Source organism: Eptatretus burgeri, chromosome 14 (genome assembly GCF_056783735.1).
Source record: "Eptatretus burgeri isolate ZD-2024b chromosome 14, Ebu_testis_v1, whole genome shotgun sequence".
NCBI classification, from domain to species: domain Eukaryota; kingdom Metazoa; phylum Chordata; class Myxini; order Myxiniformes; family Myxinidae; genus Eptatretus; species Eptatretus burgeri.
Window position 1 is genome coordinate 63550680 of NC_140974.1, and position 17500 is coordinate 63568179.

At 42.2% G+C, this 17500-nt stretch overlaps 1 protein-coding gene across 6 annotated transcripts in view; it reads right to left on the reverse strand.

Moving 5' to 3' along the window:
* The window catches only part of LOC147013404 (uncharacterized), a 153358-nt gene that overhangs the window by 46792 nt on the left and 89066 nt on the right, over positions 1-17500 (reverse strand). For all 6 annotated transcript variants that reach the window (XM_085855202.1, XM_085855205.1, XM_085855201.1 and 3 more), the window contains 2 exons: positions 9272-11173; positions 202-271 (listed from right to left, as the gene is read on the reverse strand). In XM_085855202.1, coding sequence (XP_085711328.1) covers positions 202-271; positions 9272-11173 — 1972 coding nt within the window. The remainder of the gene's footprint in view (positions 1-201; positions 272-9271; positions 11174-17500) is intronic.

Sequence of the window (17500 nt, forward strand, 5' to 3'; positions counted from 1 at the left end):
CATTTGTCACATCTGTCCTTTGTTATAATGTCACCTTTATCTGCATGTAAATTTGTATGCAATTTAATTATATTGCAATGTACTATTTTGCAGCCATTTCTCTGTTTGAATGTTTATGTTCAGTTAAATAAAACCATTTACCTACCTACCAACCAATACGCTAACTCTTCTCTTGTTTCACAATCATTTTCAAGTTCCCACCTTTGTGCAGCTCTGTGTGTTTGTTCCTTCCACTCTCCATCAAGCACACAGGAAAAGATGCCAAAAGATCCTGGGGCAGGATAGAAAGAGAAAACAAAGAATGCAACGGCCAATATAAATCAACCACCATTTAAAAAGGACAATTTGGCAAAACGTCACGTGGGATTGTAAAAGTTTACAAAAAACAACCCCTTTTAGACATCTAGTTCTCACTTAAGACATCAATTTAAGTGATTAATAGACAATGTTGGAGTGTTGAATGAGGAACTAGTTTTGCTGGTGAAGAAGGTGTTTTGCTAGTGTCGACCTGGGTCATCGGACACGTAGAACAATGGATGAAAATCAATTAGACGATGATCGAGGTATGCTAACCACTGTGGGAAACAAGGAAAAGCTGACATTTTGAGCATAAACACTTCCTCAAAACAAAACAGCAGCTTCCCATGGCGGATAGCATACCTTGACCAGCATCCTGTCGATTCCATTCAATAAGTGAATATGTAATAGAATACCTTACCCTTACCCCATGCAGTGTTCAAGTATATAATCCAAACGAAATAAAATAAAGATTTTTAAAATATATTTTTAAATACATTAGTTCTTAGTGCCTGTATTTGTGTCCTTTTATGACATTGCTATTTGGAATGATTTTCAATTTTGTTTGACTGCCAATTTTGTTTGAATTTTGTTTGACTGCCAATTTTTGTAAAACAGTTTCCAAAATTATCTCACTCCTCTCTCTACATGCACGAATGGGACAAATTCAGAGCCAAAGTACTGCTGAACTACAGGTTTGTTTTCCGATTCATATTCAAAATATAACATTCAATTGAAATTAAGTTATTCCTCGATCATAAACTGACATTTGTAGATGGACAGATGGACAGACAGACATAAGTGAACGAATTGCTAAACCCCACTTCTTGCTTCGGGTGCACTTGGGTAATATAAAAACACTTACGGTATCTAACCATGCACCTCGTAAAATACGACACGAGCAAATACAACCGGTCGCTTTGGTGTTGGGAATATTAAGGGAGGCGGAGAAAGAGGGAGGGGAGGGAGAGAGAAGGGAGAGGAGGGGAGGAGGAGATGGGTGGGAGTGAGAGAAGAGGGAGAGGGGAGCAAGGAGGGAGGAAGGGTGGGAGAGCTAGGAGGGGTGAGGAAGAGGGAGCTAGGAAAGGGGAAGAGCGAGGAAGGGGGGATGGGGAGAGCGACGCTTCACCAAACGTCACTAAACACTCTGGGAGGGGGAGGGATGGGAGCGAGGAGGATGGGGAGAGAGGAGGGGGGAAGTGGGGAGGGGAGGCGGTTTGAGAAGAAGTAAGCATGAAGGGAGGGGCTCTCAACTTGCGTTTGGTTGTGGGATTTGTGGAGAAGAGTGGGGGAGAGGGAAAGATACAGGATCGAACAAAAAAGGGTACTTTAAAACAGAACGTTAATGCAGCACGCGGAGACTGCCGGGAGATTTCCAAGGGAGGTGGAGAGCGTGAGGGCAAGGGAAGGTAAGGCAATGTGAGAGGAAGAGAATGCAGTGTGAGGGGAAGGGAAGGAAGCACAAGGGGAAGGGAAGGAAGCACAAAGGGAGGGGAAGGCAGCATGAGGGGAGGGGAAGGGAAAGGTGATAAAATGTGCCCAAACAGCAGCATTTTCTTTTTCACCGCCAGGTTCTCTATAAAACCGGGAGGGAGCATTTAAAACCCATGCTATCTACCTGGCAAAGGCCTGCCAGTATGCATGCACGCTTGCACATGCAGTGACCTTTGCACCCCTCTGGTCGGCTCACTCTGAATCTGATTTGTACATGCGACAGTCCCCTCAACAGAGGGGGTGGGATGGGGGATCAGGGGGAGGGTTGAGACTTGAGAGAGAGGTGTGGAAGAGAGAGGGAGAGAGAGGGGAGAGAAAAGGGAGGAGAAGGGAGGAGTCAGAGAGAGAGAGGGGTGAGAGGGAGGGAGGGATGGGATAGGGGTGAGAGAGGCAGAGGGGTGAGAGAGGGAGAGGGGTGAGAGAGGGAGAGGGGCGAGAGAGGGAGAAGGGCGAGAGAGGGAGAAGGGCGAGAGAGGGAGAAGGGCGAGAGAGGGAGAAGGGCGAGAGAGGGAGAGGGGTGAGAGAGGGAGAGGGGTGAGAGAGGGAGAGGGGTGAGAGAAGGAGAGGGGTGAGAGAGGGAGAGGGGTGAGAGAAGGAGAGGGGTGAGAGAAGGAGAGGGGTGAGAGAGGGGAGGGAAGAGGAAGGGGGGGATTCTGGCAGATATGACGCCCAGTTTCACATCCATCCAAAAGATGGCACACACATTGATGAATCACCCTGCCTGTGAAACACTGGGATGACAGTTTATAGCTGGTTCAGGATTCAAACCCAGGCTAGACAGCTTAGGCCTTAAGGCGCTGTCACACCTTGACGTTTTAGCCAGCAATGGCAACGTATAAAAATGTATGTAAAACGTTGGCGTACGCTGAAGTTTTGAGGTTTTTAAAAAAGTTTTGGTCGTATTCATAACGTGTTGGTCATATGCATAACATATTAGTAATGGGCACAGAACGTTTCATTGTCTTCTCGATAACTTAAACCAACGAATGCTTAGCCTGTTGTCGGCGTTCACAACCTATGCCCAACGATAGTTTAACTTAGGCATAGTGCGCTGCACGTTTCACTGACAAACTCATGGCGTTCTCTGTTAAAAACCTGCCGCACGCCGATTTAAATCATAACCGCCTGAAAATTGGAAGTGTCAACATCGCAGTCACACCTTGACGATTTAGCCAGCGTATGCCGACCTATGAAAATGTGTCTAAAACGCTGGCACACATCGAATACGGTATGGGTAAGTTGTGTATACGTTAGGAGCAAGCTGAAAAACAATGAAGTACGCTGTCATATTCCATGGTACGTCTAGTACGTCGTGAAATTTCAAGCATGCTGAAAATTTTATGACGTAGTCGACGTATGGCTCACAAGTTCCGCATACACTGGCATAAGTTCTCGGCATGCTCCGCGATCGTTGTCACACGTCGGACACACGTTACTTGTAAGTTACTCATAAGTCGAAACACATCGAGGTAATGTTTAGCATACCCGAAAGTTAATTTTTAACCTATGAGTAACGTGCTTTGAACCTATGTGTAGCGTGCTTTGAACCTATGTGTAACGTATCTCAAACACACATTGTCTTATGTGGACGAATTTGATTGACGTCTTCCGGACGACCACAAAACTTACTGAACGCGTTTCTAACTTACATCTACCGTATAATGGCGATATGGCAGCGTTTAGGGGAATCGGTATATACAAATGGGCTTCACAAGAGGAACCCGCCAGTGTTCCAGACTCCATGTTGAGTAGATGTCAATGTCAGTAGTATCAGTAGTAGTAGTATTAGGTGAGCGTGCCAGTAGTAGTAGTAGTAGTAGTAGTAGTAGTAGTAGTAGTAGTAGTAGTAGTATTGGTAGTAGTAGTAGGTCCATGTCAGTAGTAGTAGGTGAGCGTGATGGGGAGGGTGTGGGTGATGATGGATCCTCGTTGCGTCCACAAATAGGAGACTACTTTGCACCATTGTTCGATGTTCTTTTCAGCTAATTTTTTTTTTCTCATTCCCACGATGAATTATTTTTTTGTTTCAGTTTTTAAAGTATTCAAAACGACTTGGACAAATGCATAATGTACTAGTAATGAACACAGAACACTTCGATAACTTATACATAAGTTATACCAACGATTGATTAGCGTGTTTTAGGCGTCCACAACCTATGCCCAACGATAGTCTACCGTATGCATAGCGTGGCAGCGTATCGTCGACAATTACGTGAGGTTTTCTATTCATAGGCTGCAACTTCACTTTTAATAAATGCCTGTCACTCGCCTATTGTTTTTGGACGCTGGTGCTCGACAATTGAAATCGTTTTCATTGAACGAGTTAAATCACTTCCACAGCACTGTAGTCACGGCACCAACAGCAGCAGGCTCAGTGCCAGCCTCATGCCAGGCTCAAGCGGATCCCTGTAGAAGGTGTACTGCTTGGTTATCCTTGGACCCACTCTGGCTAGCAGCTCGTCGAACATTGCTGGGGGCATTCGCAGGAAGTTGGTGAAGGATGCATGGTCCTCGTTCTGGAGTTCCACCATGAGCTGGTCATATATGCCGTAATGGCGTCGCCTCTCGATCCATGGTCTGACCCAGTTCCTTCTCCTCCGTTCACCTCTTCTTCTCCTGGCTCTATTGGCACGCAACTGGTACAGTGTCAACTCGATGAGGTCATGTTGATGTTCGAGGACAGGTAGGTATTGTCGTCTCAGCGTTGCCGTATCCTCCATCTCTCGGAATGACATGGACATGTACTCACCACGAAGTCTAAAAAAAGACGTGTTCCTCCTGCGAAGCCCCTTTTTATATACCAATTCCCCTAATCGCTGCCAATGCGCCATTATACGGTATCTGTAAGTTAGAAACGCGTTCAGCAAGTTCTGTGGTCGTCCTGAAGACGTCAAATACGTCTACATACGTATTTGTGCGTAGGACATGCTTTACAAATAATTCCCAAGCACATTACTCATAGGTTATAAATAAGTCACGGGTACCCTAAACATTACTTTGACGCGTTTCGATGTATGAGGAACTTTCAAGTAACGTGTTGCGAAGTGTGAACAACGTTCGTGTAGCGTGCTTACAAAACGTTACTCATAGGTTAGAAATAAGTTTCGGGTACGCTAAACATTACCTCGACGTGTTTCGACTTATGAGTAATTTACAAGTAACGTGTGTCGATGTGTGTCAACGATCGCATAACGTGCCTACAACTTATGGCCAGCGTAGCGGAACGTGTGAGTCATACGCCGGCATACGTCGTAAAATTTCAAGCACACAAAAATTTGAGGACAACCCAAAAGAAGATGTTTAAAGCCAGCGGACTACGACGTATGGCAGTGTTTTTCAGCGTGGTCTTAACGTATACAAAATGTACCCATAACGTATTCGACGTGTGCCAGCGTTTTAGACAAATTTTTCATAAATCGGCATACGCTGGCTGATTCGTCAAGGTGCGACAGCGGCTTTAGAGCGATTGTGCGTACCTCTTAGCTATCCTGCCGTGATGTGGTGATTCATTGCTTTGCAACTGAAAACAATTTTTTTATTCATTGTAATCATCCAATTCATTTTGCCTTCTTAATGCCGGAGATGTCCGCATGGATAACCAACCACTAATTTATTTCGCCTTCCTAACTTCGGAGATGTCCCCACAGACAACTGCGCCGCGGTATCAACATGGAAGCTTGTAGAGATTGAAGCTTGAAGAGTGCTCCAAGCAAGCACTCCAATGATGCGATTGAAGAAACTTTTAAAAACAAAATGTTTAATTTTTTTAATGTATTTATTTATGTCAAAGTGATGAGTCATATAATGAAAGAAGATCGTACAAAAAGGAGAAACATGGTCTAAAATAAAATTGCACATTTCCAGCTCGCCATCTCCCGCCCGACGCACCGCAGAACAATGCGGGGCCAATGCAGGCGAGTAGCCACTGAACTTTGGTCAAGTCGATCAATATACAGTATTCAGTGAAAGTGCGAATATTGTAGAGCACTCGCCAAGTGGCTTAAATAATCAAGGAAGCACTCCAACAAAATGGGAGACACCCAAAATCTGAAACTGTCTGAACTGGACAAATTAACACTTTCTTCACAGTCGGAGCTGCTGCTAAGTTCAATTCTGTAGCTTAAATTTTGTAATTTGGCTTAGTTTAAGACATTCTGAAGCTTATCGCATGTACGGAAATTAAATACAGCCACGAACGCTGGCATCCCCGGGCATTTGCATTGCAATGTATCCAGCAATTCATCAGTATGATGATCAGGCATTTGATGATACAAGTGAGGAAAGTGAAAAAAAAACTATTGTTAAGACATTGCTGCGACCTGTTCAAAGCCAAGGCATTGTTGAGCAGGCCAAAAAGAAAAAAAATGGTGGCTTAAGACTCTTGCGAGCTGACAAAGGACTGACGAAGATGACGCACTGCCATCTTGGTAAGGCTTATTTTGGGGGTTTTTTTGTGATGAGCACCCCCTACATTATCTTCGAAAGGGGTGTTTAAATTAACCGAAACACCCAATTTTCATTCATGCACCACTTTGGAGTTCCCTTAATATGCATGCAAAGTTTGGGGCCGCTAGGTTTTATGTTTTTGGAGTTATGGCGGAGATGGACGGACACACACTGACATTTATTATTAGAGAGGATTCAGTTCTTTAACGCTTTTTGCCCGAAGACACTCAATGCCTAACCAACCAAAATGACACCATCTTGACGTGCTTTCATGTGACATCACTTTGCAATGCATAAGTGACATCATTTCATATTGCAATATCATGGCATCGATCTGAATCAAGTGCTAAGCTGGGAATCACAGAGATTTGTTTCTGTGTCACTGGCACCTCACGATGGAGTGCGTGTAATATAGGACTCATGCCAAGATAACATTTTTCATCCAAACGTCTTCCCATAACATAGGTGGTGTGAGTTGGGCTTGTTCTCCTCAAGAAAATTGCCTGGAATTTACCAACAGCTATTGACATAACATGCATCTCTGACATGATTTACATGTATATGAAGCTCCATCGAGTCTTGGTGAGGGTTAGGTTTATCTTTAGTTACCCCCCCCCCCCGCAAACCCCCGAAACCCCAACCTACAGCCCACCAACGTACCAACACTCCAGATGAAGCATTGGAACTGTCTCCACATTTTCACCCCACTCTGCCAGAGTATTCCCCACAATTATCAATTGCTAGGGCATTCATAATCAAAATATTGCATTTGTTTCTTAAAAATAGAAATCAAGTGGGCATTTGTGTATTAAAATATATTTTCATTGATTTGTTTATGGAAAGAAAACATTAATAACGAGAAGGGCACTCAGTAGAGCGCTTTTTTTTTTTTGCATGATCCACATATCTGGCCAAATACATTTTTGAGATATTGTGCTGTATATCGTTTTTGACCCCTATCTCTCAATTGGTGAAGAATCACTTTAAAAATTCTAGTAGTCGGATCCGGATCCAGATCTTCACCAAAATCTAATCAGTTTGTCCTTGTCACACACCCAACCTATACACAAAATTTCATCCGGATCCATCGACAACTTCTTGAGATATCCTGCACAAAGACAAACAAACAAACAGACAGTAAAGGGTGGAAACATAACCTCCTTCACCATCGGTGGCGAAGGTAACTGCAGACCTGGCAGGATAGCTCAGAGGTACGCACACTACCATACAAGCTATCTGGCCTAGGTTTGAATCTCAGCCAAGCTATAAACTGCCATCCCAGTGTTTCACAGGCAGGATGATTCATCAATGTGTATGTTGTGTCCCTCAGATGGATGTTAAACTGGGCGTCCCATCTGCCGGCATTAGTTGGTGGACGTTAAAGATCCCCACACTATCCTTCGCAAAGAGGAGTGCCAGAACCATGAACAAATTACAAATTCCTGTCATAACCTACAGAGGGCGTTGTATCCGCGGCAATAGTCATGACCTCAGCCAATGATGCTACCTACCCACAGCCATGTGATGAATACGAAAGAACAAAAGAAGAATAAGAAGCATAAGATAAATCAATAATGACATTCTCTCACTAATCCTCCACCTCCCCCACCTTCCCCCCTCCCACCCCTCTTGTCGACCCCCATACTTCCAACCATAACAATGACCCCCATGCAATGCATTTAATACTTTAAAGTAATTTCTTGATTTTTTAAAAACTAAAAACACCAAACATAAACATGAAAAGCATGAGTTTTAATGCCTATTCATTGATGTGACAGCAATCGGTAATGTACACTTAAATTAGCGGGGAACTGTGTGGTGTTAAAAGGGGAGAAGGATGAAAGGAGATACAAGAGCATTAATGAAATACAAGAGATCTGTATGAACACCATTAATTCATGAAATATGTAAGTTATTTGTAAAAGCACAGAGGATGTTCGTTTCGATTAAATTTACCGGAAGAATGGAGTACGTGTGCAGAGGATGAGTAAATTGGTAGATTTAATGAAAGAGCTTCAATGAAATGTGATAGCTTTTCAAATGCCAGAAGCAACAATAATAAAATATTGACATCATGGAAGAGAAAAATGAGGAAATTACTGATAATGAAATATTTATTAGCAATCGTGATTTATAAACAAACACCTCACCACTCATACACCCACCCCTTCAAGTCCCATGTAACAATTTAATGTTGGGCTGAGAATCAAACTCGGAATGGACATCTTGAAGGTAAATGCACTTGCTGTACCATCACATGTGTCGTACAAGATGGGTACCATCTGTACCATCTCATCAGACTATGCCACCTTTCGTTTGTACACAAAGTTGAGGCTCATGGAGGAGCTGGAAGAGAGAACGGGTGACGCCGTAACAGAACTAAATAAACAGTACAAAGAGAGGATGAGGGAGGGAACCCACCAACAGCATAGGATGAAGGACAAAATAGAGGGAGACTTGGACAAATAAGTGATGTGGGGAATAACGAGAAGCAGGTGAGGATGCAGAAGCATCCTGGATACAGAAGTTACAGATCAGATGGATACAGAAACAAACTCTCAGGAAGTAAAAACTGGAAATTTTGAAAGAGGTGGGCTTGGTGGAGGGTTAATGGGGGTAGAAAAGATTATAGTTCTGTAAATACGAAGATTAAAAGGTCCAACTTTTCCCCCACAGGAGTCACCCTTTGAACTACTCGTATTCTCATTGTGTCATTGCTCATGTACATACAGTACATTGCATGAAACGGTAAATGTAATTTAAGTATTAGACAGAAAAAAAAAAACATATCTGTGTTAAGTTCATGAAGAAGTAAACTAAGGAAAATGGATGGTATATATTTCCACTTTAACTCGACTTTCACAGCATTGAGCATTTATTAATTAATTCATCGTGTTGCCTCGACCACAACCCTCTAATTCAAATACTCTTCAAACACCCCATTTATGCCCTCAAACCTCTGCACAGATACAAAAATAAGCCTCAACTGTTTACCTTTTACTTTAATAAACATCACAGTTCGCTCTGTACTCACCACTCATGAAGACATTGAAAAACTTCCGCGAAAAGCTCGACTCTCCAACATCATCAGCGCCTCCACTTCTGCTTGACTGTTCGGTCACTTCTTCATACTCCTCTCCAACTGCCGGATTAAAAGGTGACCGACAGTAAAAAATTTCCTGGTCAAGAGAAGGCTGATCGTAGACCTCGGTGTTGAAAACTTCATCACTTTCAATCTTGGGATCTCCAAGGTCAAGATCGAACATGTTGTGTGGTGAAAGTAACCAATCAGTCGTTGCCTCAAAGGAAAAGGCTGTGAGGTCTGGAGTCAACATCATTTGCCTGATGTTCAGGCCTCCACCTACAAGTTCTAATTGATCGTTTTCATCCACTACAAGGGTGTATTTTACTGAATCATAAGCAAGGGCTGCAGAATCTTCCACGGAAACCCGTTCAATGGCCGAAGGCGGGTAGAATCTACCATCCAGGACAGAAGGGTCAGATCTAGTCATTGCATTGGGCACATCATGCAGGCTATTGACTGAAGGCACATCCAATTTAGCATCTGTATCATCTGTATCCTTATTACACACCTCAGACGAATTTGTATCACCATCTACGTTGGAATCCTGTTGTACTTTATACGTTCCTACGTATCCGCGGCAGACTTCCTCCGGACGCAAAAGGCGTAAGGGACCAGGAAAAATCTGGCAATTATCAGGGTCTTGTAATGTGGAACTGTCAGAAATGGTTTCAACGGAGTTGAAGTCCATCTTCTCTGGTTTATCAGGTCCTCCGACACTTTTGTTTCTATCTTGCCAAACATTCATTTTGTTTTCTTGCTTTTGCAAACCTGGTTTATCCTCCCTCTCAAACAAAGCCTCAAGATCAGCCTCTTTTCTTCTGCTGCACTCATCATCACCTTCTTTTCCATGCCAATGCTGTTTGTTTGGCTCTTGCATAGCTGAGGTTTTGTCTCTATCCTTTATTGGTAGCCTGCACTCGATATGTTTTCTCCCTCGATTTTCTTTTATGGTTACAACCCTGTCCATTCTTTTTGCTGCACAAACATCATCCATCTTTTGCAAAGTCCCACAAATATTGTCCTTAGTTTGTGCATCTTCACAGATTTCAATTACGTCATCTGCCACACCGTGCCCAGTAACAATCTTATCCTTTCTCTTAGTTTGTTCTTTGTCTTTTCTTTTTCCATCAAAAGAAGGGAATGCCTTTTCAGGCCTTTCCTTGTTTTGCAAAATTTCAGTCGTATTGCCAGCTCTATGCTTTTCAGAGACATCAACCGCCTTTTCACCATCCCGTCGACAAACAACAATTTTGTCTCTCCCACTTGTCTCTCGTCTGCCCTCTCTCTTGTCCCTTCCTCTCTGCTCACAACTTTCTGCCAACTTGCTGCCTTTTCCCATCTTCCGTGATGTTTTTGCAATCTTATTGCCTTTTGTTCGTGTTTTACAAACATCCACAATTTTATCACGTCTTTCTACTTTCGGTAACATTTCAGCAATTCTGTCCCTCTGCTGTGTATCACAACTGGCAGCTTCATTGTCTTCTCTTTGTACTTCACTCTTGTCAGGATTAGTGTTTCGCCGACTATCACCGATACCATTATCTGTCTCTAAATCTGTTCCCACAGTTCCGACTGTTGCGTCTGTGTCTGAACTGAGAGACATCCGAGAAGGGCCAGGAGAGCGAACGCCGCTTCTTCCATTTACCCCAACATCCACAACTTCCCCTACTTCTCCATTTCCCCCACTTTTGTGACGGGGCAAAAGTTGGCTCAGTTGATCACGCTCCTCACTATCTTCACTAGTCCCTACACATGCCTTGGCCAGTAGTGCGTCTTTTTCTTCAGTAACAGCAGCATCTGTGACTTTTTTTCCACTTCCTGCTGTTCTCTCTGATGCAGCTTGGACTGAGGCTGAGATAAAAACAGAAAAACGCAGTAAATGAGTAAAGATGATGCAGACAACAAAAAGAGTATGCAACTATGCAAAATTCAATCTCAGTAATGGTGCTTACCAAGCAAACTGCTCGTCAATTGTTTTGTTTCAATTATTTACTTAACCCATGAAACAAATTATTTTTAGAGCGACAAAAAACCCATGAGTGAAAAATCAATGATGCAGTCATTTTAATGCGGCCAAAAAGCAAATAATAGTACTATCCAAGGAAATAACTTTATAATGATGAACTGAAAACCAACAATGCACCAAGCACTTAATGTATCACTTATACAAACAAGTAAAAAAAGGATATAAAATGTCATAGCCCCCGTTCGTTGAGTAATTTTGCTGTTTGGAGTTAAAGGGCGAACCATATTTATGTACATCTGAAATGGCTACCAGTCTTCCAGTCGGCCATCTTTGATCAGATCACAAAATAAAGTTAGGTGCACGTGTACGCCATCATATACTGTGCTTGTGCCAAGTTTGAACAAAATCAGACCATGCATGTATGAGAAATGGTTGGAGACACATTTAGGTTTAAAAACTGTCCACCAGTCGGCCATATTGGATCTGATCTTGAAAAAAAGACATGCATGTGTAGGCCATCATTCATTATCTGTGTGTCTAGTTTGAACAACATCGGTAAATGCATGTCTGAGAAATGGTTGGGGATGTGTTCAACATTGGGTTTTTTAACAACTAAAATGGCCGCAAGTTGGCTATCTTGGATCTGATCTCGAAAGAAAATGAGATGCTAAAGTAAGCCATATAATTCATTATCTATGTGCCAAGTTTGAACAAGATCAGCAAAATGCATGTCCAAGAAATGGTTGAGGACGTGTTCCACACAGTTTTTGTTTTGTTTTCTTTTTTACAACTAAAATGGCCGCCAGTCAGCCATCTTTGATCGCATGGTGAAACAAAATGATGTGAACATGTACACCATCATGTGTTGTCTTTGTGCCAAGTATGACTAAAACCATACATGTCTGAGATATGGTTGTGGACACACACACGCACACGAAAATCGAGACCAAATCCATAAGCCCCCATTTCGGACTAAGTCCAAAAGGTTTAATAAACTACTTATATAGTTAACAGAGATAAATGTGACCCTCCAATACAAAACCAGTCGGAAGTCGCAAAAATTCAATATTGAGTAATTGGGTTTATTTGAAAGCCCATAAAATAAGCTTCACAACGGTGTATTATACATGGTGGTCCGTCACAAACTGACCGAGATATCTTACGATGAAGTTTTACAACACACGTTTTTATTTTGGGAAAATCGAAATAACTGGATATTAGCTTCTGGAGTATTATTAGCAATTATCTGGAGATATTAGCAACGTATACTAGCAATAGTTTCTCATATATGTATACTTGCCATCAGTTAATTGGTTAAAGTCTCATATACCATGTGGTTTTTGTCCATTGTCCAATAATGTCCTTATAATTCATGGAAAAGTACATGGATGTCCCCTAACGTCCTTGTCCTGCTCATGATACATGTACAAGTTCCTCCATGAGCATGAAACAATGCAGAGGAAAAAACAATGCTAAAGTACTGTTGCAGCTGCCGGCCCAGTGCGAATTCTAGTGGGCTGTCTCAACTGCCAGCTGGTTCGGCTGTCCCGAGTCGGACTACGTGTCTTTCCACTTCGATACCATAACAGTGAGACAATCGAGCCAGCCAATGTGTTGCACTCTCTGTGCAGCATGCCTCCTCTCTAATTAATGGTCGAGCGTGCCAGTGAGGTGCATGGGACTATCCGGCTGCAAGGCTTTGGTTGCCATTCCCAATTAGCCCTTCAACAGGCTCACCCAAATGGCAATGACGATTACTGTGTTTCAATTTCACACTGTGACCAGGTATATTTAATCATCGTATACGGTGGAAGAAAATACAAAGAAGCAAAAACAATTAAATCGACAATAAAACCCCTTTACCCTCTACTGATATTCGCACCCACTAAAACGTTGAACGATCGGGAACCTTAATTATTTTACTTATTGGGCTCCATTCATACCACGATAGCTAGACCAGAAGGATTCTCAAAACAGAAAATACCCCAGCGGGACACCACTGGATCTTGATGACGAACAGGAACTGAGCCGTTAGCAGTGGAGAAATTGGCCCTTTCACATTAGAGATGCTTGTGAGGGGGTGGAGAGGCATGGGCAGCTGGGTGGGGGCATGGCTCTGGCATGCAGCTGAGTCCACCATAATCCCCCTTCTGGTGAAACGCCCATAATTCAGAATCACTGCTCACCTCTACTCATTCGTTCCTCTTTTGTCACACCTGTAGAATCAATTTCTACAATCTTCCCTCCAGATCTTCAAGACAGCTATTAAACACCAATAAACCATCCAATTTCTCCCTCAGTTCTGCTGTTGACACCCCCCTCCCCCTCTTTCGGCTGTTACTTTTCTTCTGTTGTGTCCTGACCCAACTAAGCAATTTTACATGAATTATAAGGACTTTCCACAAGCTTTGACTGTATACAAAAAAAGCAGAAAAAAGCAATGTACATCTTCATCCTCGATCTTTATCGAAACATCATACAGTATATACAACGTTTTTTTTTTAACAAAAATAACGAAATGATCAGATGGTGACTTTGTCATAAGAGCACCACTATTGCAATCCCAGATGGTGTGTGTGTGTGTGTGTGTGTGTGTGTGTGTGTGTGTGTGTGTGTGTGTGTGTGTGTGTGTGTGTGTGTGTGTGTGTGTGTGTGTGTGTGTGTGTGTTCCAATTTGGCTCAAGGTGGCTGTTATAAAATTGCAAGTAAAATTTACAGCTGACTTACTGACATTTAGGGCGGGTTCATTTGGACCGATGCATATACAGTGCCAATTGAGAGTAACGAGCACAGACGAGACTTCAAGTGTAAAATATGACAAAGTCCTCAACTCTCCCCTCCCACCCCCCCTTTCCCAAACTCCAAGTCCTCAACCTCAAGTCCTTAAAACTCTGTCCCATCTTTGCTCCCCCCCACCCCCACAACCAACCACAACTAAGCAAACAGGCATTCCCACATCAAAACAGCGGAATATTTAATGCTTTCCCCTCTCCTATCACACTATCACCGACTTCACAGAAATCAGTAACGGTCAATTGTCCAACTCGCAATCCTGCGAGATAAGTGGAAACCCCATGGCACTGCAACTCTCAAGTGACCATGACCAGCCTAATTGTGCCAATAAATGACCCAAAAGCAATTATATTATTCCTGATACATATACACATCGTTAAAAGTAAATAATGACGGATGTTTTCTTTCACAATGTTGCGAGAGTCTCAGAAGTCCTCGGACAAAGACATGGGTTTTATGGTCCCTGGTCGAGTGGTTTAAAAGAAAACAGTCGGAAATAATAGCAAGGACCTGCGTAATTTCTGGGGTAAAGTCCCTGCTTGAGAGAATGCCACATAGTTATTTGGGTGGTATATCGACAACAGACCACTTCCTCGATTGCTGAGGCCAATCTTCACAAGGCCTGTGATGCCTATCAGCTCAAAATCCTTTAACTGTTGCTTTACACTGAAGGGAAAATTTATAGAGGCCATAGCGATTGTGAATATAACAGCTCCGAAGAGGTTTTTGGCTTTGCATAGCAGTAAGCACTAACATAGCGGCCGTATAATTTCTTCAGGTTGAAATTGTGAGTGAAGTCAGGCGAACTGTCCAACCAATGGGTGGAATGGAATGTTACACACAGATGGACGGACAGAGGGACTCAAGGGGCCTTTTAATCTCATGGTTTGCACAACCATGGACGACCAAGTTTCCAGAAGTTTTCCATGAGTTTTCCAGGACTCTGAATATAAATGTTTTATGCAACAAGTGACAATGGAATAAACCACAAGAATAAATATTAAACCTTGTTACCTCACGCATGCAAAGGAAAAAGTAGGGTGAAGCAATTGGTTCATGTCCATCCATCCATCTGATCATTTTATGATCGAGAAACAACTTGTTTTAATTGAATTTTATATATTTGAACATGAATCGGAACATGAATAGGAAGACAAATCGCTCTTTACCTTTATTTGGCTTTTAATTCATCCCGATCACGCATGTGCAGAGAGGAGTGAGAAAATATTTCTACTCTGTCTGCCGACTTGCCAGTCAACCAAAATCGAAAATAATTCCAAACAGGAAACTTACTGTTTTTAAGGACGTTATAAAGGACACAAACAACAGGCATGAATCACTAATGTAATGTGTTAGATGGAGAGATGTAATGGACTGGGTAAAATAGCAGTAAAACCCGGAATCAATTTATTTATACGTGTTTAAACCTTTTTAAAACTTTATGGAAATTGAATCATATACTTGAACACTGTAGAATAGAAATCGCCTTCATAATACTTCCAAGAACCATGATATACATCAATATATAGCATGAAAGGGCGTGGCATGTGACAGTAACAGTATCGGGTTGAAGAAGACTCCACCAATATGGCTATGTAAGTATGAGGCCAATTGACGCTGCATTCTATGGTGATCAATAAAGCCTCCATCTCCTAAACTGTGACTCAATCTCGTCTTAGTACAATGTACAAGGCTGACGTTATACAATGTATAATGTTATACAATGTATAATGGTGATGTATAAGTACAAGATTGCTTCAGTAGTGCTAAACTTCCAGATTTTTTTTTATGATCTTTAAAATCATTATTTTATTAATATTGAAGTACAGTAGCGCCTCCATGTACGTGACTTCTGGTTACACGAATTCCACCACACGAGATTTAATAATTGACACCGAATTTCATCATACATGACATGCAATTCGGGCTACGTGAGATCATGAAAAACTTTTTTTTTTTTTTTTTTAAACCACACCAGAAATTTTTCCTCCTCCTGTGAACACTGTGTTGATCTGTTTTTATTAGTTCCTGTGTCGACACTCGTGCTGAGAACCACTTTACCATGTTGATATTATTACCTCCACCACCAAAGGTGGAAGTTGTTTTCACCCCTGTCTGTTTGTCTGCAGGATATCTCAAAAAGTTGAAGACGGGTTCAGATGAAACTTGGTGGACACGCTGGGTGTCCAACATGACAAGAAAGAATTGATTCGATTTTGTTGAAGATCTGAATCCGAATTCAATAATTTTTAAGTGATTCTTCACAATTGAGGTGGGGCCAAAAACGATATGTAGCATGATATTTCAAAAATGTATTGGGCCTGATATGTTCTACTGGATTAGGCATTGTGTGGCAGAGGTATGCACTCCACCAAGTGCCCTTCTAGTTTTATTACTGTATTAGTACTCACTCATCTGTTTTTATTCATCTTATTTTACCCATGACATTCTCAGTGCTCATTTTACCCGTGATCATTCGTGCTGTTATTAGTAAACACCGTGTTGATCTGTTTTTATTCATCCTAGTATCGTTGATCTACTGTATATTAGTGCTAAGTGTTCATTTTACCAGTGATCAACAGTTATAAGCACAAGGCAACTGATGAAAGTGTTACCATAACCAAAAAGTAGAAATTCTGGAAATGTCTTACACGTAGTGAATCCGCTTCTTCAGTAGGTGGGTTTTATGATGTTAACGATTCAACAATTAGAACAATCAAAAAGAGTGAAGCAGTTATCAAGGCTAGTGTTGCAAGTTCTACACCTAAAAGTGCTAAAATTGCCAAAATTGCATGAGATCATAATATAGAAAACATGGAGAAATGCCTAAGCATATGGATTGAGGACCAAACACACAAAAGATTGCCCGAGTGGTCCATTGATACATGAAAAGGCCAAACAGACTTATGACCATCTGGTGAGTCATGATTGGAAGCATCAGGAAGCAAGGGATTCAAGGCAAGCAGTTGCTGGTTTGACAAGTTCAAGAGGTGTTACAGTCTGCACCATGTAAAGATAACTGGGAAAGCTGTCTCTGCTGACTATCAAGTGGCTGCCAACTTCCCAGCTGAGCTTAAGAAGATTATAGAGGAGAAGGGATATCTGCTTGAGCAAGTGTTTAACGCCACCGAGACTGCCTTGTTCTATAAGAGGATGCCGGGCCGGACCTTTATCTCGAAGGATGAGCATGCTACTTCTGGGCTCAACGCCTGCCAAGGACAAGCTTACACTCCTCCTGTGTTCCAACACTTCTGGAGAGAGTGGTAAAGCCTATGAGAACATCATGGAGTCCTACAGGGAGATACAGAAAGACATCCAACGAAAAATAATGCAACCAACCAAAAAAATAAAGGATGTTTATTAATGACCGTCACAAAGCCTTGTACCCTCAACTCCTTTTTCCCATAAGTTCAAGATAC